The sequence below is a fragment of the Emydura macquarii genome, unplaced genomic scaffold, assembly GCF_026122565.2.
Source record: "Emydura macquarii macquarii isolate MOO-44397 ecotype Brisbane River unplaced genomic scaffold, CSIRO-AGI_Emac_v2 contig_18, whole genome shotgun sequence".
NCBI lineage: Eukaryota > Metazoa > Chordata > Testudines > Chelidae > Emydura > Emydura macquarii.
In genome coordinates, this window is record NW_027130155.1 from 9,191,285 (window position 1) to 9,218,149 (window position 26,865).

A 26,865-nucleotide genomic window follows, 5' to 3' on the forward strand; every position below is an offset into this window, starting at 1 on the left:
CAAGCTTTTGCGGGGGTTTTGAATACAAAGTATATACAGGAAAACTTATTGTGAACTCTTTTGTGTACAATAATCTTAGAATCTTTTTGCCAAATCGAAGACAAGATTGTAGGGAGAATAATTTAATTTTCCAGCTTCTGTTTTGAATTGAGTTGAAGTTAACATGGTTGTTTTCAAGAAGTTCAGCCCCAACTTCCTTTTGTAACAAAAATACTTTGGTTGTGCACTACTGTTGTTGATAACATGTTATCACAGTTAAAGCAAGTGGAAGAACAGAACTTTGTTTTGTCCTGTGAACTATGTTTCCCTCTGCAAATTAGTAGCTATTTCATATTTTAAATTTCCAGTCAATGAAATCAGTAGATATAAAATTATTAAAAATGAGTCTATCAAATTAGAATAATGTCAAGATAGATCAAATTCTGGTAATAGAATGCATAAACAGGGACAACATTTACATTTAACTCTTTTCAGACGTCTAAAGCAGCCACTGTTTTATCTGCTCATTTATTTTCTCCAAGTATCAAAAACATGCCAGCCCAGGAACTGTATTCACCCATCAACCAATAGAGATAGGAAACAGACAAATATTTTGATATCATCCTCCTAACCTCCATAAACATGGGATTGCACTGACTAAACAGTCTGAGCATTTCTCAAGCTGTTCAACCCAGGGCCAGCAAACAAACCAAGTTAAAAGCGAAAGGTAACTAGAAATTAATCACACTAAAAATCCATGAACTGTACTAAAATAAGGAATATAAAAATAGTTTTAAGAGAGTTCTAAACTCCTAAGTAAAATACAGTAGGATGTCTCAGATGGCATATCATGCTACGTTAAAAATCAAATTAGCAGGTAAGATGTTACAATGACATCTCTGAAAATACTAGAACTTTGAATATACAAAAGAAGTTCTTACTCCTCCTTAAGTGCACCCTTCTTGTTAGGTTCCTCTACAAACGCTTCAGTTTCTTGCTCTTCTGACATCCCATGCAGGTATGGATTTAATGGTGGTGGTCTCCAAAATGATCCATTTTTGAACATACGAAAATCTTCTGTCCTCCATTTGGTTGGAGCGTCTCCCTAAAAAGAGCAATAATATTTCAGTGTTGCCATACTTTATCACGTGCAACATTGTGAATTATCACTAACATTTTACTTGCCTGTAAAATTGAATAAAGCTTCCATCTGTAATAAACATGGGCTGGAGTTTGGTTTTCAAACAAAAACCTAAGCCAGGGGAAGGGAGGGGAGGAAAAAATAAAACATGTTAGTACAAGTGTATATTTGAAACACAACTCAAAGGAAACACTATTTAAGGAAGAGAAAGGCATCAATATGCAACTCCTGCCTCTTGTCTCGCTTTGGTCAGAGAGGGACGCAAGAGCAGCAAAAGTATAGTGCTTCCCCCGAACAGCAATAGCAGAATTTGGGGAACGAACACAGGGAGACATACACAAACAGCATGATGAAAAGCAAAACTTCATTAGAGCTCCCTGTGCCTCAGCACTAAGTAAGATTTTGGTAGCAAAGCTACTGGTCAAAATGTAAGTGGCTTTGTCCCACTGCAAAGGGGAGACACATCACCTTGAAGGGCTACTATAGCCCTTAAGCTGCACTAGAAGCTGTAGAGGTACTCTCCAGAATACAGTTCAGTTACTCAAGTTGTACAAGAGGGACTAGAGCTGGCCAAAAGTTTTCAAACTGAACAGTTTTCCCACTTGAAAATGCCGATTCAACAAAATCTAAACATTCTGTGGAAACGTTTGGCAAACCAAAGTGCTTTGTTTAGAATTTTATAATATAATATCATTAATTAATATGAAAGTCAAAACAAAGTTAATAGAAAGACTCCCAACTTTTACTGAAGCCAACAGATTAGGCCGTAAGAGGGCTGGCGTTGATATAATAATACATTGTGTAAAATATGCATTTTGCACTCTATTATTAATATTAAACTCTTCAGACTACTAGGAGTCGCATGTCATTTGAAAGATAATTTTACTGTAGGTTAATAGTAAGATCTTGAATTCACCAATGGCCTTAATGGCATGAGCATTAGAGCTCATGAAACAGTTTACAATACCAAAATTTCACTCAATTGCACTGACAAAATTTCACTTTTAAAAAATTAGAAAAAAAAATCATGCTGAAAATGTCAAAACTCAACATATTTTTATTTAACAAAAATCTACAATTTTTCATTTTGTAACTACTTTGTACAAAAATTGGGAGTGGGGAGAGGAGATTTCATTTCACAAAATGTTTTGAAGTTTTGGCTTTTCATCCTGATTCAGGACACATAAACAATTACTAAAACTCACTACATTTCCAAAATTGAACTTATTTACATTCAAGCTATCCACTCTACAATTTATTTAAAAATAGATAATTACTAGCAACAACTGAAATAGATTCTATGTTACTGCATATTGAACAAAAATAAGCACCTGAACATTGGATTGTTGATTTCTCGGTTCATGATCATGGCTTCAAACATAGGCCCTTCACGTACCACAAACTCTATCATTCGATGTATCAATGCGAGCAAATTCCTACAACAACAACAGAGTTAAAGAAAAATGGATTCAGACCTAACACTATATAAAACTACACTCCACCTAAGATACTATAACTGTGTGCAGAAGATTATTTTGCTGTACTGTTAAAAAAAATAGTATAAAAATAAGGTAACGTGGAGCAACGTTATAGCCGTGCATCAAGAACACAGGCATACTAAAATGAAAAGATGTCTGATAAAAGTGGAGTGTGCATTTTCTAAGTGAAGCTCTTATTCCTAAACTTGAACAACTTAGCCCACAGTCATCTTCTGCCTTAGTCAAAACTAACAATGGTTTTATCTATAAAAAAAAAAGGTCAACTGAACCCAAAAAGCGATCTAAGTTAGTCAATAAAAAGTGATCACTGAACTAATTCATCTAGTGCTGATAAATTAGTCTGTGTTCTGTAGACTGTCTATTGTTTGCATGTTGTACCCAAAATTAATACAAATTATCATTTTAACCTATTTAATAGAAACTCCATCCAGCTTTCAAGCTAAGGAAGTACAAAAGAAAAAAGTATCTGAGGTTGCACAACTGTGCATCAGCTTTCCTGACACAAACCTGATGGAGATTTTATTAAAATTAGGCCATTAAGGAGCCAACATCCTTTTGGTCAGTATTTAAAATGTATGCCATTAACACAAAACTGTGCATCATTTGTCAAGATATACCATTTGATGTTTCATCCATTTTGTAGCAACTCAAACTCAGTGAGCCAAATTATAATTCCAAAACCTATAAAGAAAACTAGACCCCATTTTGCTCCACACAACATCCTAAGACAGTGGTTTTCAACCAGGGGGACATGTATCCCTAGGGGTACGCAGAGGTCTTCCGGGGGAGGGGAGGGGGTACATCAGCTCATCTAGATATTTGCCTAGTTTTACAGCAGACTACATGAAAAGCACTAGCAAGTCAGTACAAACTAAAATTTCATGCAGACAATGACTTCTTTATACTGCTCTATATACTATATCAGTGTTTCTCAACCTGGGGGTTGTGATTTATTTTATAATTATATGATAAAAATGAGAAAAGAAGCAATTTTTCAGTAATCGTGTGCTGTGACACTTTTGTATTTTTATGTCTGATTTTGTAAGCTAGTACTTTTTATGTGAGGTGAATTTTGGGGTATGCAAGACAAATCAGCCTCCGGAAAGGGGTATGGTAGGGTGGAAAGGTTGAGAGCCACTGTCCTAAGACATTCACAATTAGAAGAATCTCTCAGATAAAAATCTGAAAGTTTGGGGTTTTTTATTTGAAAATTTAGGCCCACTTAATGACTGATAAACAATTCCTGCAATATGGTAGAAACTGATTTTCAAATCAGAAAATATTTACTATTTAAGTGACCTTCTGTTGGCTAAATTAATATTAAAGTAGAATGGAAGCTGTTTTACATTTTGAAATGGGGCCCTAAGTATTCAAATATAGGTCATAGCCTACACATATCAACAAAAGACTTCACAATTTAAATGTTTAGGATATGGTGCAAGCAAAACAAATGCAGCTTTACTTTTAGCTGGTTTGTGTTTTTACCCCATATGAGTTATTTAAAGCACAACAAAAGGATAATGGCTCTTTGAACACTGCACATACATTTCCCTTTCAGTGACCCCAAAACAGGTTACAACCCAGAAAGTATTATGTTTAAAATTTGGTAACAGTTTATAAAACAAGATCCAGAATTACTTCATTTGTGTCTCCATGTAACAAAGTGCCTAATATGATTACTGCGTGATAGCTATTTTATTTTTTTACCATTGTAATAGCTCAAAGCTCTCACAAATGTAAAAGTTCTTAACTGGACAATTTTTTCCCACAAAACTATAGAATGTAATGAAAAAAATTAAGACTAAAGAAACAAAATTTGCCCCTATATGTTTAGAAATTGGCAAATGGTCTGAATTATGCACTAATTATTACTAGGACTACATTTCCTTCACATATTACACAAAAGACCAGAAGCAGTACTTCAATTAAGCCCTACCTACAACTCAGGGTTCTTTTGTATGCTAATACATTTGGACAATCCTGGAAACATTCTGCAGAGAACATATTCAAAATAATTCTGCAGCTATTTTATTCAGTGCAGTGTTCTGAAAGTTCAAGTAGCAAGAATGTTTTCATAATGTGCAAACTAACTGTATTTGAAAATATCAGAGTAAAATTACAATTAGCCTTTCAAGCCTCCTGATCCTGATAAAAACAGACTTTTTTAAGGCCAGAAGGGACCAATGTGATCATCTAGCCCAACTTCCTGCATAACACAGCCATGGAAGTTAACCCAGCAACGCCTCCATCAAGCCCATTAACTTGTGATTGAACAAGAGCATATTTTTAGAAAGATAGTCTTAATTTCAAGACTTCATATGAAAAAGGATTTAGCACATCACACTTCTGAAAAGGTCGTATCACTTCTAATACCTACAGTGAGAATCCAATACTTTAAAACCAGTTTCTCTTGCAAAATAATGATATACAAACAGAAAATCTCCAGTGTTTAAACTAAAATATATGCAATATTAAATATCATTCGAACGAACAGGACAGAAACTGGCTTTACAATTTTAGGCCCCTAATCTTGCAGACATTTACACATGCAACTATAATCATGTGAGTAGTCCCATTGAACAATCACAAATTAAATGTTTGCACAACAGGGACATTGTACAGTTCTTTCCCACCACTAATGTCACTTCAAGCAAGTTACCAAGCAGGAAGCTAAAAAATGTTGAATTCAAAGTTATTTTCGAATACAGTTCAGTTAATATGTGATGACTACTCCTCTCCACGTGAGCTTTCAAAATGCTGCAATACGTAAAATGGGAGTATAGCTTTCTTTGAAAGATAGTTACATTACAAGCATTCCATAGTTTAATACTTTCTTTACTAGCCAACAGATCTTTCTAAGTCTGATTTTACAGGCAAATTTCTGCTGGCCACTATAATTATCCCACATCACTATTCAAAAGTTGCACCACCCTGAAATTTAGCAAAATTATCATTTCATTTCATTTGTTCATATTGGAAAATATGTTTATGCTACTGCCTTAAACTATTTTTAAAAAAGCCTTTATACAAAAAATAGGGGCTATTTTATGACAATAAAAACAGTGTAGTACAAAAGGATGATTGTTTAAAGTGCATTATTTAAAAATGTCAATTATCTTAAGTTGGCCAACAAAAAAAAGTCTTTCAGTTATAATAAAACCACATTTATTGGAGCCGATCGTACCAATGTCTGGTCAAAAACTGTATACTTTCCCAATCCATCCCATGATGTTTTCCTGGTCCCCCGCTGCCGCAGACAGTTCAGCTGGTGTTGCTCACCAAGGCCAATGTCAAAGAGAATTTGGTATTCTTTTGTGCTCATTTACTTTTAAACAAATGTTGTGTTCCTATGTTTGGGAAAAGGCTTTAGCTTACCTGAGCAAGGGTATACCTACATAGATGCCTCTACCCCTACCATTACACTAATGTAAGGCCACTAAATACATACTCCTTGCATTACAGAACAATCTTTTCCCCGTTATTACATATCCATTGTGCTAAAATAAAATTAAAAAAAAGAACTTAAAGCTCAATTAATAGGGTCAACTGAACAAGAGTTGTGAGTTATATGTTCATAATTCAAAAAAGAAAGGAGTACCATATTAGATACAGAAATGTTATGGCTCTAAAGTATTCAGATGTTAATAGCAAGACCTACAAAATTGTTACTAATCTTAAATACTTCTCAGAGTAATGTTTTCTGATGAAATTACACTGAAACTATACCCTAGTATTCAAGGCTAGCTGCTGAGAATCATAATTCTGTTCTTCTCCACCAAACAAACTGCTGTGGTAAATATTAAATGTGAAATATAGGCTATTTAAAAAAATGAATGTCCGTTATAAGTAGTATGAAAGAACCATTGCTCAGTCAAGCCATTACCTTTTCCTCAACATCACAATTTTTCTTTAAAATTCCGAAGGGGATATTTTCTATATTTAGATCAGTAATAATAAAGAAAAACATGTACCTTTCTGTTGGGATAACCACTTTGACTATGGCTTGCGACAGAGTCTGTATATGAAGTCACATCAGATAATAAACATAGAATATGTGAGTATTGTTAACAAGTAACAAGCAAAAATACACATATGCATTGAAAATACTACACATCTATCACAAGATTTGCAGGCAATCACTGCTGGAAAGTTATAACTAAGCAATTACATAAAAAACAGATGGTTGGGTTCAGTGAATCACAGAAGTTCACTAATTGCAAAGTATTAGAGCATTCCTGGTGGAATGCACATCAATGCACTGAATAGTACTACACTGAGAATAATTAAGGAGTTTTAATTTATGAAACAATTCTCAACTAGTTGACCTGGATCATATTGATTTTTTCTACTCTGTTCCCAAGCCTTTTAAAAAATAAGCCTACCATTTTAAGTGTCATTCATTAAAGAATCAACAAATTCTTACATATGTAAATCAAATTGGTTTGTGTTAATACTTACCCTTCATTTTTATCATCATAGCTAATGTTCTAAAAACCTCTGAAAATATTCTGACTCCACAACTATCCTCAAATACTGACTCAATGTCTGAACTTACTAGTAGCCATCTAGACAGAAGAACTATTTTATGAGCTCATTCTAGCGTAAAAATTAAGCTATCTGAATTCAAATGTAGCAGTTGCTTTAAAGGAAATAATTTAGATACTGCAAATTTGGCAGCTTACAAAGGGGGGACGTAGGAGAAAAAAAACCAGGGAACTTGGAGGGGGAAAATGATGGCCAGATTTAAGAGAGTAATAAAAATAAGACAAGGCCCAATACCATGGCCTAATATACTCAGACAATGCCTCAGGGATAAAGGTCCCTTGGGCGAAGGCCGGGAACAGCTCAGTTTGTGTTTCTAAGGGCCGCCAGAAACAGACTGAACAATGCAATTCTATAAAGCCATTGAAAAAGACTACCATAGATTTAATATTTATCAATTAGATATGGCCCAGGGTACATTTTTAAGTTACCTTCTCAAAATCCTCCTTGTTTTTTGGTGGTGGTAACATTGGAGCATTAGGGTTCTTCAATCTCTCTCTAGGCTGAGCATTAAAAGGCAGTCCTGATGGAGGTGGTGGGAGGGTGTGCTCCATCATGGAAGGTGGAATGTATATTGGGTGCGGTGGAATAGGTACAGCTTTGCCCCAGCCTAGCTTCATTTCAAAGGACATAATCATCTTGCCTGAAAAAGTGAAAGGTTATAGTTGATAAAAATGAAAGTTATGTCATAAATTGGTACTGTGCCACTCTTTGCAATGTTTTATTACAGCTTTTGGGCCTGTCTTACTAAGGTTAATCTGTTTTTGCTTAAACTATATGGTAAGATTAAACCAAGACTGCAGGTGACATAATACCAAAATGAAAGCCCACTACATACATGATTTTTTGAGGGTTTCAAAGTTTGCCTTTGGAAGAGTACAGTGCACATAACTGTTGAAATGTGAGTTGGGGACAGGCCTTTCCCCTCACCCACAGTTACATAAAAGCAGTACTTTAATAAGTACTTTCTCTTTCAATTTTTATGTTGTATCTTCACTTGGCAAGTTCTTCTCTTTACACCTTGCCAGTATTACAGCACAAGGTTTGTGCATCAAGACTAAAACTTTATCATCACTGTGTTAAATTCAATTGATTCAAATCAAAGGCTACGTCTTCACTGACAGCGGCAAATTCGCCACCGTCAGATCAATTTCTCTGGATCGACTGAACGGTCAGTGAAGACCTGCTCAGTCGATCCAGAAATCGACGTATTAAGACCACCTTCTCAAGTGGCATAGTGCTGGTGCAGTGCAGTGAAGACGGTATGCAGAAGAGAAGCAGAGAAGTCGAAGGGAGTTACGCAAGTTTTTTGCGTAGCTTGCGTATTTCCAGTCGACTGCCGCTGAATCTCGGAGGTAAGTGTAGACAAGCCCAAATTGATGAGCCATAAAATAGTTTGTACAGCGTTAGGTTAGGCCTACTCTACACTAGAAAAGATTTTGCCAATACAGCAGTACTATACACAGACTAGCCTAGTACAGACACAGCTTACATCAACAAGAGTGTGCTTTCACTGGTATAGTTATACCATTTCCCAAAAATGAAATATGCTTTACCGTCAAAACACTTTTTTGCCAGTATATGTGCATCTACACTAAGACTTTTGCAAACATAAAAATGATGTAAAAATACCGTATCTCCTAATCAATATTACTATACAGAACCAGCATAAGTTTTAAGTGTAGACCTGGCCTCAATTCACACAGTTTTAACTATTTACCAAAAATAACCAATTCACTGTAAACCATTTTAACTATTTATAATATAGTAGCATCTCTCTGACCCTCTGCAGTTGGAAAAAACTATTTCAATTGTCAGAGGAAAGAAAGTCATTGTAAGACTCCAGTCATTTATTTTTTAAATGGTGTTTCAAACTGCACTGGCAAGAAAAAATGAAAAAAAAATTGCCAAGTTTCCGCATCTTTTCTAAGACACATAGTATTTTCTATTATTTCATTTTGAAAGAACTTAACTTTAAGACACATGTCTGCCAAACTTACACTTCAAGCCTTCCCCAAAAGGTAATTATGACTTGATACAATTTAAAGCCCCGTTTACCATTTAAATTCTTTAATGCTCGTTCAGCATCTCTCCTATTCATAAAGGCAACAAAACCACAGTTCCTCTCTCTTGCTCTTTCCTCATCGGTTCTTGGCCACATAATTTTAACACTAGCTAATGGTCCAAAGCGCCCAAATTCTTGACATAACATTTCTTCATTCATCTATAGGAAAAGAAACCAGAATTAGCATCTAGTTATAGTTTTTCTAAGGTACCTATATCACCTTGGTGTTCTGATATTATTTCTCTCAATTCCCTGAAAAACAGGAGGCTATGTATATGTTTTGGAGTTTGCAGGGTGCTGCTGCTTATGGCTGCCATTCTAGGGGGAAGGCTCTCTTGAAAAGGAACGTCTCATATTCTGATCCAACCACAATCAGGCTTCAGCTCAGCCTAATCTTTTCCAGGAAGCAGTTCTAGAGCAGAATTGCTTCCTCTGAGAATGCCCTACCCCCAGTAATCGACCATCGAAACCTGGATCTCTACAGAACCGTAACATTTTCACAATATATAATTTTTAAGTGTACAGTTTAACTATAATTGGCCATCACAAAACAAAATTTCACTGAGAGAAAAATCTGCAGAAAGAGTTCAACTGGATCTAATGCAACTGCTGCTCTTAGTTACTTGGCTACATCCAACATTACCTGAGGATTAATGTTTCCAAGGTACAAATTTGTTGTGCTTGGATCTCCAACATCATGTGAACCTGGTGCGTAATCATCGAGTACTAAAATAAAGAGAAAATGATTATAATCCAAAGCATTACATTTAAGTGACACAATATGGTACCGAATGTAAAAAAGAATCTATATTACCACCAGAAGATCTGTTTCTTCTTGAAGGAGCATCCACTAAATAAAAAGAGATTTTGTATATTTAGTTTACACATTTTACAGAACAAACAAACATAATAAAATTATGATTACTCACTGGAACGGCGCTGGCCATCTGAATCTGACTGAGGTGGCTCAAAACGACTTAATCTACCTTTTGTTTTATGCCTTTCATCACGCTCTTCTTGAATTCTATAAAAATGTTAAATATAGGTAGCAATTAGCTACAGTTTTAGTGGTCATCTCTAATAAACAATTTTTCAAGTAATATCTTCCAAAATATGAATCATCAATATTTTGCTAGTAACCATTTTAAAATGAAGTTTGTGCTGGTAAAAAGTATCAAATTGCCAGCACCAGTCTAAAGCTTTCCACTTAGCCACAGATATGGGACAACTAAAATAATCATAAATGTAATCTTCCCCATTTCACCCCACTAGTGTGCCTTAACCCCAACCTGGACGGACCACCTGTAGGTGATAGTAATGTTCCATTTATAAGAACTGGGATCACATGATGGAGTCAGACTTCCACAGATGAGCAACACACACACACGCACAATTCCCCAGCTTGCATGAGGGGGGCAGGAGATCCCCAGATACTGGCATATACATGAAGGTAGGGAGGGGCTCAGGATCCCTTCCACCCCCAATCCTGGTACACACACAGAAAGGGAGAATGTGGGGCTGACAGGTGTCCCTACTTTCTGCCCAGTCTACCTGCAACTCACCCCTATATTCCTTTCCGAGTGTCCCCCACCTGAACTCCCATTTATCCCTCCCCTCCATGAGGCAGCCCCCCTCCATGCAAGCAAGCATCATGGTTTTATTTAAATGAAAATAATTTGATTACATTCCCCCAAAATTAAAAAAAAAAAAAAAAAAACAGATCTTATAGCATTTTAATGTTTTGTGCCTTACAACCTTTCCCAAATTTCTGCCCAAGGTGGGATGCAAACTGACTTTAGCAAGTCAGTAGGGTTCAAAGGCTTACTGCTTATCCCCTTGAGCCATCTAGCTACTGTGAAAATGTAAAGGCAACGAACCCTGTTGGCTTCTGTCTGCAAATGTCCAGTGTAACCCGTTTAGCACATAGGCCTTAAAAGCGATTAACTGAAGAACCAAACTCTTTGGCTACTAACATTGAAATCTGACTTCCCCCAGAGGGCTAGTGGATGCTGTGCACTTTGTTGGGAGTAACATTCAAGTACTTGAGACCCTGATGTGATGATCTAAGCCCTGGTCTGAGTTCTGTAAAAGGGGAAAATTCAAACATCTGTGCCATGTTTACTAGTTTATGATGGCATTCCATGCATTCTAAACTTACTGTTTTAGTTCTTCTTTGAAAAGTTCTAAATTGCTCTTTTTCTTTTCCTTCTCCCCCTTCTTCAAAGGCTAAAATAAAGGATGCATCAGCCAACATTTCAGAGGAACACACAATGAAAGAGTTTGTCAAAGGAATGTTTATGTGACTTGTATTTTAGATCATTTCCAATCCATATTATCTACAGGTTTCCAAATGACTGAACTGCAGACAAAAATCCACCTTTAAAAACATTAAGGCTGAGCCCTATGAACACAAAGTCTGGAAATACAAAAGTTAAGGTTGAATGTAAACTTTAATTCTGTATTCGTGCTTATACATTACGATGTAGCCTTTGTGTTCTTATGCTCAAACATTATCTGTACAACTTAAGATACCTATTGAACATCTTGTAATGCACTTCTCAGTTTAACACTTACTTTATCACAAATGTTGACCACATCCTTAGTGACTTAGACTTCTCCGGTTATAGTCTATGTTCAATTAAGTAATATATACTGAAATATTTGAACATCCATATACAAGCTATACTTGAATAAAACTTCCTTCCCCCACTTCCACTTTAGATACAGATATTTCTCTGAAGAGTTGTTTACTCTTAGAAGGAAAGAGTATCAGAAAAATACTTGTCTTACATTAAGAATATGAATATTCTAATATTTCATTTTTTCTTTGTATGATGTGTTAACATATACACCTGATCCAACTCACGTGACCCATCCTTTCTTCTCTAAAATAGTTTCATGTAACTAAATTTAACTGAAAATGTTTTCCCAATTAGCTGACGTACAAAAGTATGTTTTTTTTCTAATTGCTAAATATTTGATGTGTTACATACCACAGCTTTGGAAAAATGCTACTGCCCATTAATTGTAGAGGCCAGGTTTTTTGAGGTGTGGTTTTGGGGTTTTTTTGTTTGGGTCTTTTTTGGTGGGGGGGCAAGGTGGAGTGTTTGGCAAGCAAAAAAATATTTTGATCCTTATCCTCAGTCACCAGAGTAATTGTCAGGTGAGTAATTTGCTTCCCTCATATGGTAAGTGTTCGTGACAACAACATTTTAACAGAAATATGACAGTGAAGGGCTTGGTGAGACGAGTTAAGATGCACTCAAGAAGTGCAGCTAAGTAGCTCTTTTTTTGTAACTGAAAATCTTTACACACTCTGAAATATCTACAATGTTATCCATTAGTATCCCACTCTACTATTCCAAATCCACAGCTTAGTGTTTTAAGTTGGGGTGGGTTTGCATAATTTTAATATCACTTGTTACTTTCCCACACTAACGCACAATGCTACAGAGGCTTCACACCTATATAAAGATTGTAGAAAGAATTATATTTAGGAAACATAATTAAGCAGCTCATCATAATGAACTGACACAGGAACAGCATTAAGGATGCAGGTTAAACCTTAACTTCCACATTTTCTGACTTGAGTGTTCAGTTGCACAGTCTTAATGTGCCCCAACAGTTTTTGCAATTAATTTTTTCCATTTTCTTAAAAGCAAAACAAAATTAAACTAACATTATACATGCAAACTGACAGAAAAAAGAAAAATGAAAGAAAGTAAGTGCTTCATCTTAGAAGACTTGCAAGTCGTGCAGGCTATTGGTTATAACTCAAAGATCTGAAGGGATTTTGCTTAAGCTTCAAAAAAATTCACCTTGTGACAGAGACCAAGCATGGAAAATGTAGATCAGTCCAAAAGGTGAAAATTTCTTAAAGTTACAAGCATCTGAAAACAGATGGTTAAAATGAAAACTGTTTTGAAACCTTCACAATAGCTGATGCTACCAAGTATATACACTTCAGTAGTGATTGGGAACATTCTTTTAATAGTCACCAAATACTAACTCATGATAAAGTTGTCCTGATTAAAAGGAATACTAGAGCCTGTACAATATTTCTTCTGCACAAAATAAAGAGATTGCCATTTTCAGGGAGCCAAGAGATGCTGGTCTGAATATAGGACTAGCAGACCTTTGCATTCTAATCTCCACAATGACTTACTATATGGTTTGAGTAAATCACATAATATCCACGTCTTGGTTCCTCTGATATGAAAAATGGGGATAAAACTACCCTACAGGATGATGTAGTTAATATGTGTAAGTGCTTTGAAGATTAATTCAACATGTAGTAAATATTTTGAAAAGAATAACTTACAGGCTTTTTGGTTTCTATCATTAGAAGGGATGGAGGCTTCTCGTTAGAGGATGGCTGACTTTGCTGATTTTTTTGATCTGCAAATCGTGATGAAGGTTTGTAGATTTTACCTCGTTTTTCATCTGTTTCATGTTCATCTGAATTTAAAAAAGGAACTCAGTTAACTGTTACTGCATAATAAGCCAAAGAATCAGAGGTTTTTTTTTTATTTCTGAAATTCTGTCCCCTCAACCCAGAATCTAAACAAATTAGTTATTTATAAATCAAAATGAAATGCTGTAGTACCACCACACTTTTTGCAATTTAACTGTAATACTCAGGATAGGCATTAAATAAGTGTAGCTGATAAAAAAGAACACTTTCCTTTTAATATAAAAAGTGATCATTTATTAACATGCTAATGAGTTATGTAAACATCTCCTAAAAGTATAATAAAAAATGTTGGCAAGCAGCATACTTTATTAGATCTAATACAAAATAAAATCCAAATCTAACCTTTTCATTTGCAATTACCCAGAAGTTATTGGGGATAAAATATTCAGTCTTACCTTTAGTCGCATTAACAATTCCTCCTCTTACAAACGTTTTCACTTTATTACCATCACTTCCTTCAAAGGCAGCAAGGAATTCTTCATAAATTTCTGCAGCTGCCTTCTCATCCTCCTACATCAAATGTTAAATCTTTTTACTATTATTACAAACAGCATCCCTGAGACATCTAACCTTAAGCAGCCATATGGACATTCCTTTTTGTTTTCTAGAGCTCATGCTACACTTTTTCAGGGCAGGAATGTGGGAAGAATTAGGAGCTAGAGACAAACAGCTAGATTTGTATGGTCAAATATGATTACTCATTTATAACTGCAGAAGTGATTTTTTTAAATGATTTATAATTTCAGAGCTAAAAAGAAGATGGCAAACACAAAAATACTACAAAGTTCATCCTTATAAGATCAGACTCAGCACTAGCCCGATTGTTGCAAAAAAATGTATAGTGTATACTATGGGAGTCAAACAGTGTGTCTGGATGAAATTAATAATGGGATCAGATTTAAATGATGTATTTCACAAATGACAAATTAATAAAAATAAATGAGACAGCAAATTAAGTTCAACACCACTGAATTGCCTTACATTAGGCTTTTCAAAGGAGTCTGGGGATGTTAGGAAGCCAAATCCCACTGAAAATTCAAAGGAAGTTGAGAACTTAACATCTTTAGGCTCTTTGAAAACCCCTAACTTTAATTACAATGAGCTGATATCACACAAGCTAAAGCAAAGAGTTCACATATATTAAAATATTGTAAAGGCCTTTCCTAAAATTCCAAGATGTTCTGAAGCCATTTTACATCACACATGTACATTTCTGTACCAAGCCATATTTAACAAATTCACTGTGTTTCCAAGATAAAAATCTCTAGTTTGAAAGTAAAATCTATTTTGTAGAATAAAAAATATGCAACACTGAAATATCTAAACAGAACAGTGCCATTGAGTCTCTTGGTAACAATTAAAGTCAAATAATATATAACATAAAGCCACACAAGACAAAAGTGACCTGAGGGGGCAGTAGGTCAAAGGTAGGGGCTGAATTCACAGACTGAACATCACAACAGTCACTGGACTGTCATAACCCAAAATGTCCAGGAAAGCCCCGGAATCTGATCTCTCATTTAGCCTCATCCTAGCTTTTTTCCCATTTCAAAAGACACATATCTGTGCTCCCAATACAGTAAGCAACAAATACTAAAAACTACCACATGAAATTAACTAATACAGTTAAGGTATTATTTACTTTAATTTTTAAAAAGTTAAGTTACAATTAATTTTGTGAAACAGAATTTCTATTTTAACTGCCAGTTCTTTGAATAAGCTAATGTCAAGATAACGTCACCTGTATGAGAAGAAAAAAATCTTCGCTATTTACCATTACCTTCTTTTTTAACTCTTCTTGTTCCTTCTTGCTTAAAGTCCTCTTGGCAGCACTCATTTTGCCAATACTGAATGCTTTAAGTTTGTTTTCCAAAAGAGGCTACAAAAGGAACAAAAAAAGCAAATGTTCACTTTAACATCCAAAGTAACATTCTATCTGAAAGGACTCACACCAATCAGCTGGTTTAGTTACTTGGGGGGAAAAATGAAGTCTGCCTGGACTTGTCCCTCAGGACAGGTAGTTTTCCAACAGCAATACAATTCTGAAATATTTTGATAATTTAAAACTATTCAGCAATAGCTTATGGAGAAAGCTTTTGACATCCAAACTTAGATGAGCTAGGTTGGTGGTCTTGTGATATGTTCTGTATTAACTTGTGGGAAACCTAATGAAGTTTGTGAACCCAATACATGGGTCAGAAGAAGCTGAAACTGCTGAGTATGCCTGGTTGCTAAAACCTGGACAACAATATGCTTTACCATCACTCCGTGGCAACCCCTGCAACCATTTAAGAAACACTGACAGGAGCTGAAGAAAGTCGTAGTTAATTAAATTCTCTTAGCCAGAAGAACAATTTTGTGATCCCAGCCAGTTGTGATGGAGGATTTTAATTGAAATAAAATTAAAGGGGTGCAGAGGAGATTAAATTTGTTTTTGTTGAGGGAAGATACAGAGGAAAGTTGTATTCTTGAGCCTTTTCAGCCCCAGCACAATTAAAACCTTCATTTCCCAATTCTCATTCTCCTTGCTTCTCCCAATTTAATCTCTCCTTCCTTAAAACTATCAAAAAGGAAGATCACACAGAACAATTACACTTGCACAACTGAACTAGCAATAATTGATCATCTGCAGGATTCTCCTGTTTGTCTGACTGGAGAAAGATGGTAAGGCATTGAGAGGGAGGATAATAGCTGAGGACAACTTCCCCAAGAAATGGGCAGTGGGGAGGGTAAAAGAGACAAGAAAGCAAACTTATTTTGAAATGCCAATAGTTCAAAAAATAGCAGAAATTAATCTCAATTTTTAAATTAAATAATTTAATTTCTGTTTGTTATTGAAACTAAGAATCAATATAGGAATAAAGAAAACCTCCCTATTCATCACCAGAAGAACTCTACATATGGTATGGCACTTCACCTCCTGAAAACATTTTCAAAGCCCTATCACAGCTATCAACTCATTTTGATGCTAACTGCTATCTCAGCAACACACAACCTCTTTAAAACAGCAGATTCCACTTTGCGAAAAATTAAAGTTAGCAAACTAAACAACTTAGGTCATGATACCAAAGAGATTTCAGAGTCACCTGCAAAAAAAAAAAGAAAATATGTTATCTTTGGAAAAACTATCTGGAATGGAATTTCCCAGGAATTTCAATGCCTTAATCATTTAACACCACTTCTGATAGAAGTTTCCTACTCAAAACCATTTTTACACAACATGTAAAAGTACTGTATGAAGCTATTACTTGAAATAACTTGAGCTGTGTACAATACTTGCTTGGTGTCCACACATGCATCACTCTATATGTGTAACAAAAATAGAATCCAACAATAAGAATGAGAAGGCCAAAGGCTCACTGCTCTTGAACTTGGGCGGACACAGGATTTCTCACTAAGGCACAGTAAGTAGTGTCTGATGATGCACCCCTCATCTTTTAAGTGGGTTAATGGCTAGCAAGTTTAATAGCAAGTTTTCCAGTCTCTGCTACATAGCAAGTGTTTAGCCGAGGCCCAACTGATTTGGTGCAGTCTACAGTAGTTTCTCCCCATGAGGGCAGGAAGCTACAAAAGTATTCCACCTGCACTGACTGGCTCAATCCGTTCTTTAACTCATCATACAATATAGCTTTTTCACATTTGGAGGTCATACAAAATCTCCTGTGTCTTATGAAAAGTGCAAGTCACTATGGGAGAGGTGCTTCAGGAGGTCAGTTGTATGGTGAACTTGTCAGAAGCATCAAACGAGAGTCTGTCAAAAAAAAAATCAGTATTCTACATACTAAACTGTTGCAAAGTCAAGCAACACAATCAACCATTTTATGCAGTGTCCCTGCAATGGTTTCCTCACTCAGTGTAGGCAGGCCCAAACTGAATGGATTATCTTGACATGCCCAATAGCAGCATGCTGCTCAGAACAAAAGTGATGTTTGTAATTGCTGACCATACCTGGTACACCATCCTGCATACAAAACCAGACTGAAACTGTGTATGTAAAGTGTTCCATTATCAGCTTCAAAATTACTTGTAAGTCATCAACACTGTAGGGTTTTTTGACTTTGTTAAGCTATGCATTGATTCAGTTTTGAAGTGCAGTTGTCTTCTAAAAAGTAATCATAAGTAGAAACAGGGGCTCTACAGGTTTTCTATCTCAATTTCCAGATCAAATCGAGTAAAAAAAAAAAGATTTAAAAATGAAGGAAAAGGTTGTTTTTTTGTAGCTACCAGACGTGTAAACTCGACCTGAAATTGAACTCAAACTAGGTCTTTCTAATTCATGCAAAGCCTGTGCCTCAGGATGGAGGGAGTGAGGCCACAACAAAAGACTAACTCCAAGCTTGTTGTAATGAAGCTGCTTACATCCTGTCATTAAATAACAATGCTGGTAATTTATAAGCAATTTTGCAGCTGCTAATGGAACAGTTAACATAGACTGAAATTTTGAAAAAATCCTGTGCGCAAACTGAGTTTGATGCCACGTTTCAGAGCTCTATTTTATCTCGCTGATCAATTGTGTTTTAGCTCAGAAACTGGTGTGACTATCAGGCAATTTACCAGCTGTATAATGGGGATAAATAAGACATCTTCAAGAGGTGGCCAAAAAAACAAAAACAAAAACAAACAAACAAACAAACAAACAAAGCAAGAAACCTAACCAGTCTCTTTTGTAGAAATCTGCTCTAGAGGCATTCTAAAAAGCAGAAGTTTAAATGAAAAAACAATTGTTCACACACCAAACCACTTAAAGGATCACTGAATTTGGCAAACAAGGCACTTCTTCCAAAACACTGAACAAATTCTTCAAACATATATACTCTTTACAACTAGTTTACTCAAACATCTATTGCCTTGCTTCTTACAGCTCTTCCTATATTGGTAATCATCATGAAGGAAAGTATATTGTTCTAGTATTCTGCCCTTTTCTGGCAAGAAAGAGAGGTGAGGGGAAGACAAACTCCCTAGTACCACTAAGCAATTATTGTTTACATAATTTAAGAGAATATTTTGAAGTTCTAAAATGAGGACTGTTGTATCTCTGAACATGCAAACAGATCATGCTAAAAACCCAGGAGGCGGACACACATGCATGAGACTGACAAGCCAAAGTGGAAGCAAAGTTAAAATAATTCTATGAATCATTTACTAATGAATATCAACAGTTTATATTTATTACCCACCAGTGGGAGCAGACTGTGACAAAATAGGTGAAGTATTCTTTGCAATCTAACAGCTATATTCAGATCTTTTGGACTTACGTGACTATCGGCAGATCCAATAGTGTGTACTGCATCTGGCAGTCTGACCTGCAAATGATGGGGGAAAAAAATCACTTAGGAATGTATAAGTAGCATTTACTGATAAGCAAAAAACATTGGTCCTTTCAGCTGCAGCTGTTGGGATTCCATTTTCATTTCAATTTCCTCCACCAATACCTTGCCACATATCTTTGCCCTCATATTTAAGATTTTTCAAAGTATTTGAGCAGTACAAAAGGGATACTCAGTGTACATTGATAATGTCTGAGGCAACGAAGGAAGAAGAGTAGACAAGGCTCTCACCCTTATCCATAAACATCTGAATTTTACACTCTGGATTTCATAAACTCATCACTTCCACCAAGATTCAGGAAGGGAAGGAAGCCACCTTAAAGACTTTAATTCCAGGGCTGTTGCACTGAACCTGCTTACATCTTGAAACTGTCATTATGAAGTACCTTCAAAGGTAACATTATATGTTTCATTATATTTGCCTTATGTTATAAAATGATTTACTAAATTGGATTTGTTGATATTAGTACATGTTATTAGTATGTTGTGATTAACCAGAACTGGAAGGAAATAATCTTAAATCCTTCCACTCCACCCCAACCCAATCAAGTTAACCCGTAACACATATACTAGTTGACATCAATATTTTATTTTAAACTACACTTTAAATGTATTTCATGTAATTGATATTAGCTTGATGAATGTTATTAATAAGTGAAGATCATTGTTGCTTTTCTTTTAATAGTAACTTTTGTGGTTTTGAAAGATATGCCTGTTTCTACTTCTTTCTTGGTATCTTTTCTAATATTAGCCTTTCACTTTTTAGATGGTAAATGTTAGTAAGCTTTATTTTATAGTGAGTTTTTTCACTTGAACATTGAGGGGTTCTGTTTGTACATAGGAATGCTATATCCACAAAAGAGAAGGATATCATAATTACCAAATAAGACAGGAAGAAAATAATTGTAATCAGAGTGGATAAAAATCAGGGAAGAAAAAAATTGGATTTTTTTTTTTTTTTATTTAAAATCACTTTTTTTTTTAAATCATCAATAAAATACTAAATTTCTCTCACATTTAAAAAATAACAGTTACAATTAAATCTCATCACAAACATGCTAAACCTACACTTATAGTCTCATAAAAATGAATTAATGACTCTAGTCTGTCCAGCCTAACTACCAGCTCTTGCTTCTTGAAAGTTCTGGACTTTCAGTTTCTGTTTCTCAGCAGACTAAAGTCACATGTGCACAGAAAGACACAGGCTGGATAGGACTTTTGTTCTGTGCTTATGTGATGGTGGAGCTGGGCCAACCAAGGCAGAGTAGTTAGTTAAGACACAAGCTTAAAGACAGAAAGACAAAGGATGGAGGCAGAATAGAAAGAAACAGTGGGGTGGACTCGAAAGAAAAAAGGGAAGACATTATTCAAGTACACACACAGCTTCCTATATTCCCCCACACTTTTGCGACATGTGGATGAAGATGTGGATATGTCTGAAGAACAATGTGGCTCAACGGGTTAATAACTTAAATAATTCACTTTGCAATGCATCATTCTTCAAAACTTTCTCTATGCCTTTTAGATAAGTGTGATTTAACAAGTAAAATCCCAAGCTGTCTGCTATGTTGGATGTTGCTAGAAAAAAAAATTTAGCTTAGCTAATCCTTATGACTTGTTTAATTAGTTAACTAGGTTTAGAATCTATCACCCAAGTATACGGTACAAAAAGCTGCAGTAAGAGAAATCTAGAGTAGCCAGTTGCCACTGGATGTCATTTTCTTATTTTATATTACATAACACATGCCCCTTATTTTGGAACATCATGGCCACAGACCATAATGGTGGTGCCATAAGTCTATTCCCTATTTTACTTCAGCATAACTCAGCTTTTCCAAGGGAACCCCATCATATACTTGTTTTCTCAAAAACAGAAGTGCCAGTGAGTTCTATCGGGCTTACTCCAAAATTAAGTGCACTCTAAATGCAGTCAGTCTTAGTTTTTCTGGTAATTTGGAATCGGCTCTGCATCCTTGCTGAAAAAAATGTAAATGATTAACCAAATAATAGAGTGAGAAGAACTGAGAAGAATGACCATTCAAAATTATTTTTGAATTTTGTTTCAGGATTCCATTTAAACATAAGAGACTGACTGTGACTATCTGCAACAACTTCAGAGTCATCCCTTGGTACTTTTAGCAGCAGTGCTGCAACTAAACATACTTCGGACAACAAAGTATCAGTAGCAAGCAAAAGATTTCAATCATCCAGTAAAACCACCGCCAAGGATGGGTTTGTAGTAAGGACCAGCAAATACCAACAAGATACCATAGATGAAAAGATTGCTCGGTTCATTTATGCCACAAATTCTCCTTTTCGCATTGTTAACAATAAACACTTCATTGACATGGTTGAGTCCTTACGACCAGGTTACACTCCTCCTGGTAGAGCAGACATTGGTGGAAGGTTGCTAGATACAGTGTATGAGAAGGAACTTGAACAGTGTGCAAGAAATACTGAGGGGAAATTTGCCAGTTTAAGCCTTGATGGGTGAAGCAATGTTCACAATGATCCAGTAATGTGTGCCTGTGTGACAACAGACAATGGGGTTGCATATCTTTCAGAAACAATAGATACATCGGGAAATGCCCACACAACAGAATATTTAAAAGAAGTGGCAGTGAAAGCTGTAATAAACTGTGAAAAAATATTCAACTGTCACGTGCACAGTTTTGTCACAGACAATGCTGCAAATATGGCAAAGATGAGAAGATACTTAGAAGAAGAAATGGAAGGGTGCTCCTTAATAACATATGGCTGCAGTGCCCATTTAATGTATCTTTTAGCCAAAGACTTAAGTACGTCTTCTCCAGGAATAAAAGAAAATGTTGAAGTTGCAAAAAATACTTCCACAACAACCATTTTGCTTCAGCTTCACTGAAGAGAGCAGGAGGATCCAAGCTAATTCTCCCTCAAGGTGTTCGATGGAATTCTGTGGTTGATTGTTTTGAACAATTTATTAAGAACTGGCCTATTCTCATAAAACTTTGTGAAGAAAATCATAATAAAATAAATGGAAGTATCTCATCCAAAGTATCTAGCATTAGATTAAAGAGGAATGTAGAGTATACTGAAACCTATATCCATAGTCTTAAAACAAACTTCAGAGAAATTGTTGCTGCATTGCTGATGCTGTCGAAATTTGGAAGGCACTTCAAGAGTCACTGAAGAAAGAAATACCTCAACAGAAAGTTAAACTTCAGGCAATAAAGCAGTGAATGGATCAAGCACTAACTCCACCTCATTTTCTTGCGAACATTCTCGACCCCAGATATAAAGGTCGATGCCTAACTTCTGAAGAAGATGATGCTGCCATGGCATGGGCATCTCAAAATCAACTTCTCAGTTATGCCTGTCACAATAAATTTCAGGGCTGGAGTGGAACCATTTAAACAGTACATGTTTACTGATGATGTTTTGAACAAGATCACTCCCCTGAATTGGTGGAAATCATTATCCAGGCACCTTGAAACAGAGTTCCTTCAGTTGCTAAGCCAACTTTTCACAGCAGTAGCTTCCTCTGCAGGCAAGGAGAGAATATTTTCATCGTTTGGTGTTATTCACTCAAAGCTAAGAAATCGACTGGGAGTTGAAAAAGCAGTAAAACTCGTATTTCTATTTCAGTCTATGAATAAAAACGACAGTGGGAGTGGGGAAGATAAGAGCTAGTTGTACAAGTTTTAAGGATAGTTAGTGTATGTTTAGTGTTGTGATGGCTTGTCTGTTAGAGTTAATAAAATTTGAAAATTAAAAAAAAAAGTGTTTAAGGACTGCCGTCTGCCGGCAACTCAGAAGACTGCTGCAATTGCAAATGTGAAACATGTATGTAACATTTAAGATTTAGTGTAATAAAATATAATTGCTATTGTGTTTGTGTGAGAGATTTAGTTCTTACTATTCTTAATGTACTGCTGCTGCATCTGCAGCTTGACACAGGTAATGAGTATTAACATATTATTTTCTAAATTAATAAAAATCAAGTTATCTAAAAAATTACACAAAGTATACCCTCCTAGATGTTGTAAAATGCTGTATTGAGTTGCAAATTAACATGTTTTAGTGATCAGATCTGCACCATTGTTTAAGAAATGTGTGAAGTTGTATCAGTGGGAAACTTGATTTAAATCAATGATTTTCTCTTGGTTATTTAAATCATTGATTTAAATCAATCCACCCTGATTGTAATGTATTTGAAAACATCTCTAAACATGAACATGGTAAAACTAAAGGAGCAGGTATATAAGAGATAATCCCTATACCATAATAATCCTCAAACCTGCAGAAATGAGGATTAAAGCAACCATTTTACACCCAGAAGTGCAATATTTGTAGGGAATTTACACAGAACCCTAAGGATATCTAGAAAAAAATGTAAGTTTGTGTCCCACTATGTTCCCATAAGTAAATGAAGCTTTTTTATTAGGATTAATATAGGAGATTGAGAAATTGCCCTCCCGAGGGAGTACATAGTACATAATTTATTCAACAAAAGTACAGATATGTATAACATGAAATTTCATCTATCTGACAGTACACTGGATAAAATCTTTTTGCATTTTTGGGAGAGGGAAGGAAGAAAGGAAAAGGTTCAATCGCAACATCAATTCAATCTATGTTATAAGAGACCAAATAAGAGTACTCATTTTTCTGGTGGCTTTTTATGCTGCAGAACTAGAATGAGATCAAGCCAGTTTACACTGATCTCCAAACATCCACCATTATTTTAATTGTTAAGCATTGCCAAGTATAGCCAAATTCAAACAAGTAGCCCAAGAGCTGGAAAAGTCATGGCCTGGATTCTTACTGTGCAAACTACTATTTCAAGCTCCTCAGGCAGCGCAAAGGAACTACTTCAGCTCTACAAGCTGCTCTAACATGTAAAGCAAGCATAGATAAGCCCAAACGATCAGGGAGCTGTAACTGGCTCCCAAATGCCACCCTCCCCCAACACTGCTCTGACAACTAGATCTCAGTGCAGGAGAAAATATGGCTCCATATAGCCTAGCATTTGGGATACCAGAAATTGATAGGTAAGAACAAAAACATGCATTCATTCCACTTGCTTAAGGTTTTGTCACACATATCAATCTATTGGTATTCTTGTGATTATTTTACAATTTTATCATTGAAGTTTTGGAAGGAGATTTGGTTTGGGATGTTTTAAGTTATAGGGAAGATTTTTTTTAAGTATTTTCCCCAAAAGTTTATCTTTAGACATTCTAATTAATTTCATATGAAACTATCACTTAATTCACCTATCCAATCATTTTATGTCTATATTCAATTCAGAAGTATGGAATTATATAGCAAAATGGCTCAATCTTGAAGAATCTGCAGAACTCGTAAGAGATATCTTGGAGGTCTGAGGCCTTATCTACACTAGCACTTATAGCTGCAAAATTTTTGTCGCTCAGAGGTGTGAAAAACACACCTCCCTGAGTGACACAAATTTTGCTGGCATAAGTGCTGATGTAGACAAGGCCTGATAGTTAAACCTCTAAGAGATGATTTAAGGATTGTAATGTAGAGTGACAATCTACAGCTCTACATCTGCACATTTGCTTGAATTACTCCCTCCTCCCCACTTCTCTCCCTTTTATGAATAGGTATGTTTAAGTAAACTGAATGCATGTTCAATTAAAGTATAAAGTCTGGGTGATATGACTGTTAGGTGACAATGTTTTTATCCTAGCTACTGTGTCTAAATATGGACTTCTTGGGCCCCTTTTTAAACGGACACCATGTTCAGACATACTATTAGCTATGTTCCTCCCAAGGGCCTGGATGTGATTTAACATGTACTAACATTCAGAAGCGAGACTGAAAAGCCAAATCCAAGATAAAGTTTACCTTCCAACTCCAGACTAAGTGGCACCTTTAGCATAAAGGTCTTAATAAACCTCAACCTACCTCTCTCATTCAATAAATACTGTCTATAGAAAATGAAATATTAATCTTTATAGCGAAATATATACCCTGCCTAGTAATTAGTTTTTTGTTATTAAAAACTGGGAAACTCAATTCAAAATGATACAGCAAACCAATTTTATCCCACTTAACAAAATGAAGATTACTTAGTCCATGCAATTTAACATTAGTGCTTAGTCCTATAAAGACTACGTAATATCTATATTTGATTTGTATTGTCATTCTCAATACATCATAATAAAATAAGAATTATAATTCATTGCTGTACAGAAAGGCAAAAGGCAGTTTGCAGAGTTATCTTTTCAGATAAGAAACAGAATTCCCTACTCACCTTTCACTGAAATTCTAGTTATCTAAAAATACTGTGAAGAAAGATTTGCTAGCACGTGCAACAGATATGCCTTACCAAAGACAGACGGTACTTGGCAACAAGTTCTTAAACTTTGTTAGCTTTTAGTTTTTGGCTGAACCAAACAATGGATCACTTAAAAAGAGACTTGTGTAAGAGCAAATTATATTTAAAGATACTCAATTTATTGTGAAATCAATTATAAATAAACTAATGCACACAAGACAATACATGTAGACCAGTATTTATACATATGGCCTCATCATAAATAGGGTATTTATTTTAGAAGAGATTCTTTATTAAGCCTTTCTTAACAGTGGCTGAAAGTTCAATTCTCCCTTCTTAAAGAGTAAGATAATTAATTTTAGACCATTATCGTAAACTGAAAACATTTTTAGAGAGATGCCACAAAACAGAAAAAAGTGCAAGTTATATTAAATACATACGGTCTCCTGTAATTTATGGCTGATCAACATTTATGTTTAAATTGGAAATAAAAGTAAAATGTAGAGAAGTTTACCAAAACGTACCAAATATTTTAGTTATCGTCTAAATTTTCTCCATATTAGCTATGGAGTATTAACAGACTTCTTTGTTGTAAGAAATTTTTTTTTAAATGTTATATTAAAAAATTGTTATTGCTCCCATCTGGATGGATAAGAACAATGCCAGACATCAGTAATCTAGAAAATACTTTGCTAAGAGTATTCCCAGTTTCCAATCAGCCAAGATATTAGCACTTATATCTGCATGCACTATGTAGCTTTAAGGAAACTACTTCCATTTTTAACACCACCAAATCCATTTAAAATAAATAATGGACAGAACTTCTAGAAGAACTAAATAAAGGGCTGGCCTACACTAGAAAAATCGACCCAGCTACGCCGTTCCAGGTGTGAAAAATCCACATGCTGAGCAACGAAGTTAAGCTGACCTAAGTCCTCTTGTAGACAGCACTACATCGTTAGAAGAATTCTTCTGTTGACGTAGCTATCACCTGTTGAGGAGGTGGATTACTTACACCAATGGGAGAACTCCTCCAAGTTTTAAGTGAAGACAAGCCCAGAGCCACAAAATCTCAGAATACAATCTTACAAAGTGTCTCCAGGCTTTAAAAATAGAAAATAATAGGTGTCACTTCCCATCCTCCCTACAATTCTGTCTTCACATTCCTCAATACAGCTGCACCACACAGAGCTTACCTTCACTACTGAGGTAACACAAGGTATAGCTCAAGTGTAGTAGTGTTAGTAACACCAGTTTGCTGTCACAACCAGGGATTCATCTATAAACCAAATAGCCACACTTCTTTTCTGAACACCCTTTTTCCTCTTTCCAATTACCAGCCTTTTATTCATACCCCGTTATTATGTGCATTACACAATCAGAGATGCATTATTCTAGGCACTGCATGAATGTAATAAAAAGATAGTCCCTGCGTCAGAGTTGACAAGCTAGGTGTAGGACAAGACAACAGGTGGGTGAAACAGACAAATGGCAGGGATGATTTGGTTACCAGATAACATTAAAATGAGCATATTTTGCAAAACAACAGGAGCAT

The 26,865-nt window shown here is 35.6% G+C and overlaps 1 protein-coding gene across 7 annotated transcripts in view; it reads right to left on the minus strand.

Annotated features, from left to right (window-relative positions):
• U2SURP (U2 snRNP associated SURP domain containing) overlaps window positions 1–26,865 on the minus strand; it is a 60,502-nt gene that overhangs the window by 20,418 nt on the left and 13,219 nt on the right. For 2 of the 7 annotated variants that reach the window (XM_067556672.1, XM_067556509.1), the window contains exons 2-15: window positions 18,956–19,003; window positions 15,481–15,579; window positions 14,096–14,210; window positions 13,548–13,684; window positions 11,385–11,452; window positions 10,156–10,250; window positions 10,041–10,076; window positions 9,870–9,952; window positions 9,220–9,385; window positions 7,593–7,804; window positions 6,591–6,634; window positions 2,452–2,556; window positions 1,165–1,231; window positions 921–1,084 (exon numbers count right to left, since the gene is read on the minus strand). In XM_067556672.1, coding sequence (XP_067412773.1) covers window positions 921–1,084; window positions 1,165–1,231; window positions 2,452–2,556; window positions 6,591–6,634; window positions 7,593–7,804; window positions 9,220–9,385; window positions 9,870–9,952; window positions 10,041–10,076; window positions 10,156–10,250; window positions 11,385–11,452; window positions 13,548–13,684; window positions 14,096–14,210; window positions 15,481–15,579; window positions 18,956–19,003 — 1,439 coding nt within the window. Of the gene's footprint in view, window positions 1–920; window positions 1,085–1,164; window positions 1,232–2,451; window positions 2,557–6,590; window positions 6,635–7,592; window positions 7,805–9,219; window positions 9,386–9,869; window positions 9,953–10,040; window positions 10,077–10,155; window positions 10,251–11,384; window positions 11,453–13,547; window positions 13,685–14,095; window positions 14,211–15,474; window positions 15,580–18,955; window positions 19,004–26,865 lie in introns of those variants that run through there. The other 5 variants (XM_067556383.1, XM_067556585.1, XM_067556756.1 and 2 more) reach the window with 4 other exon arrangements.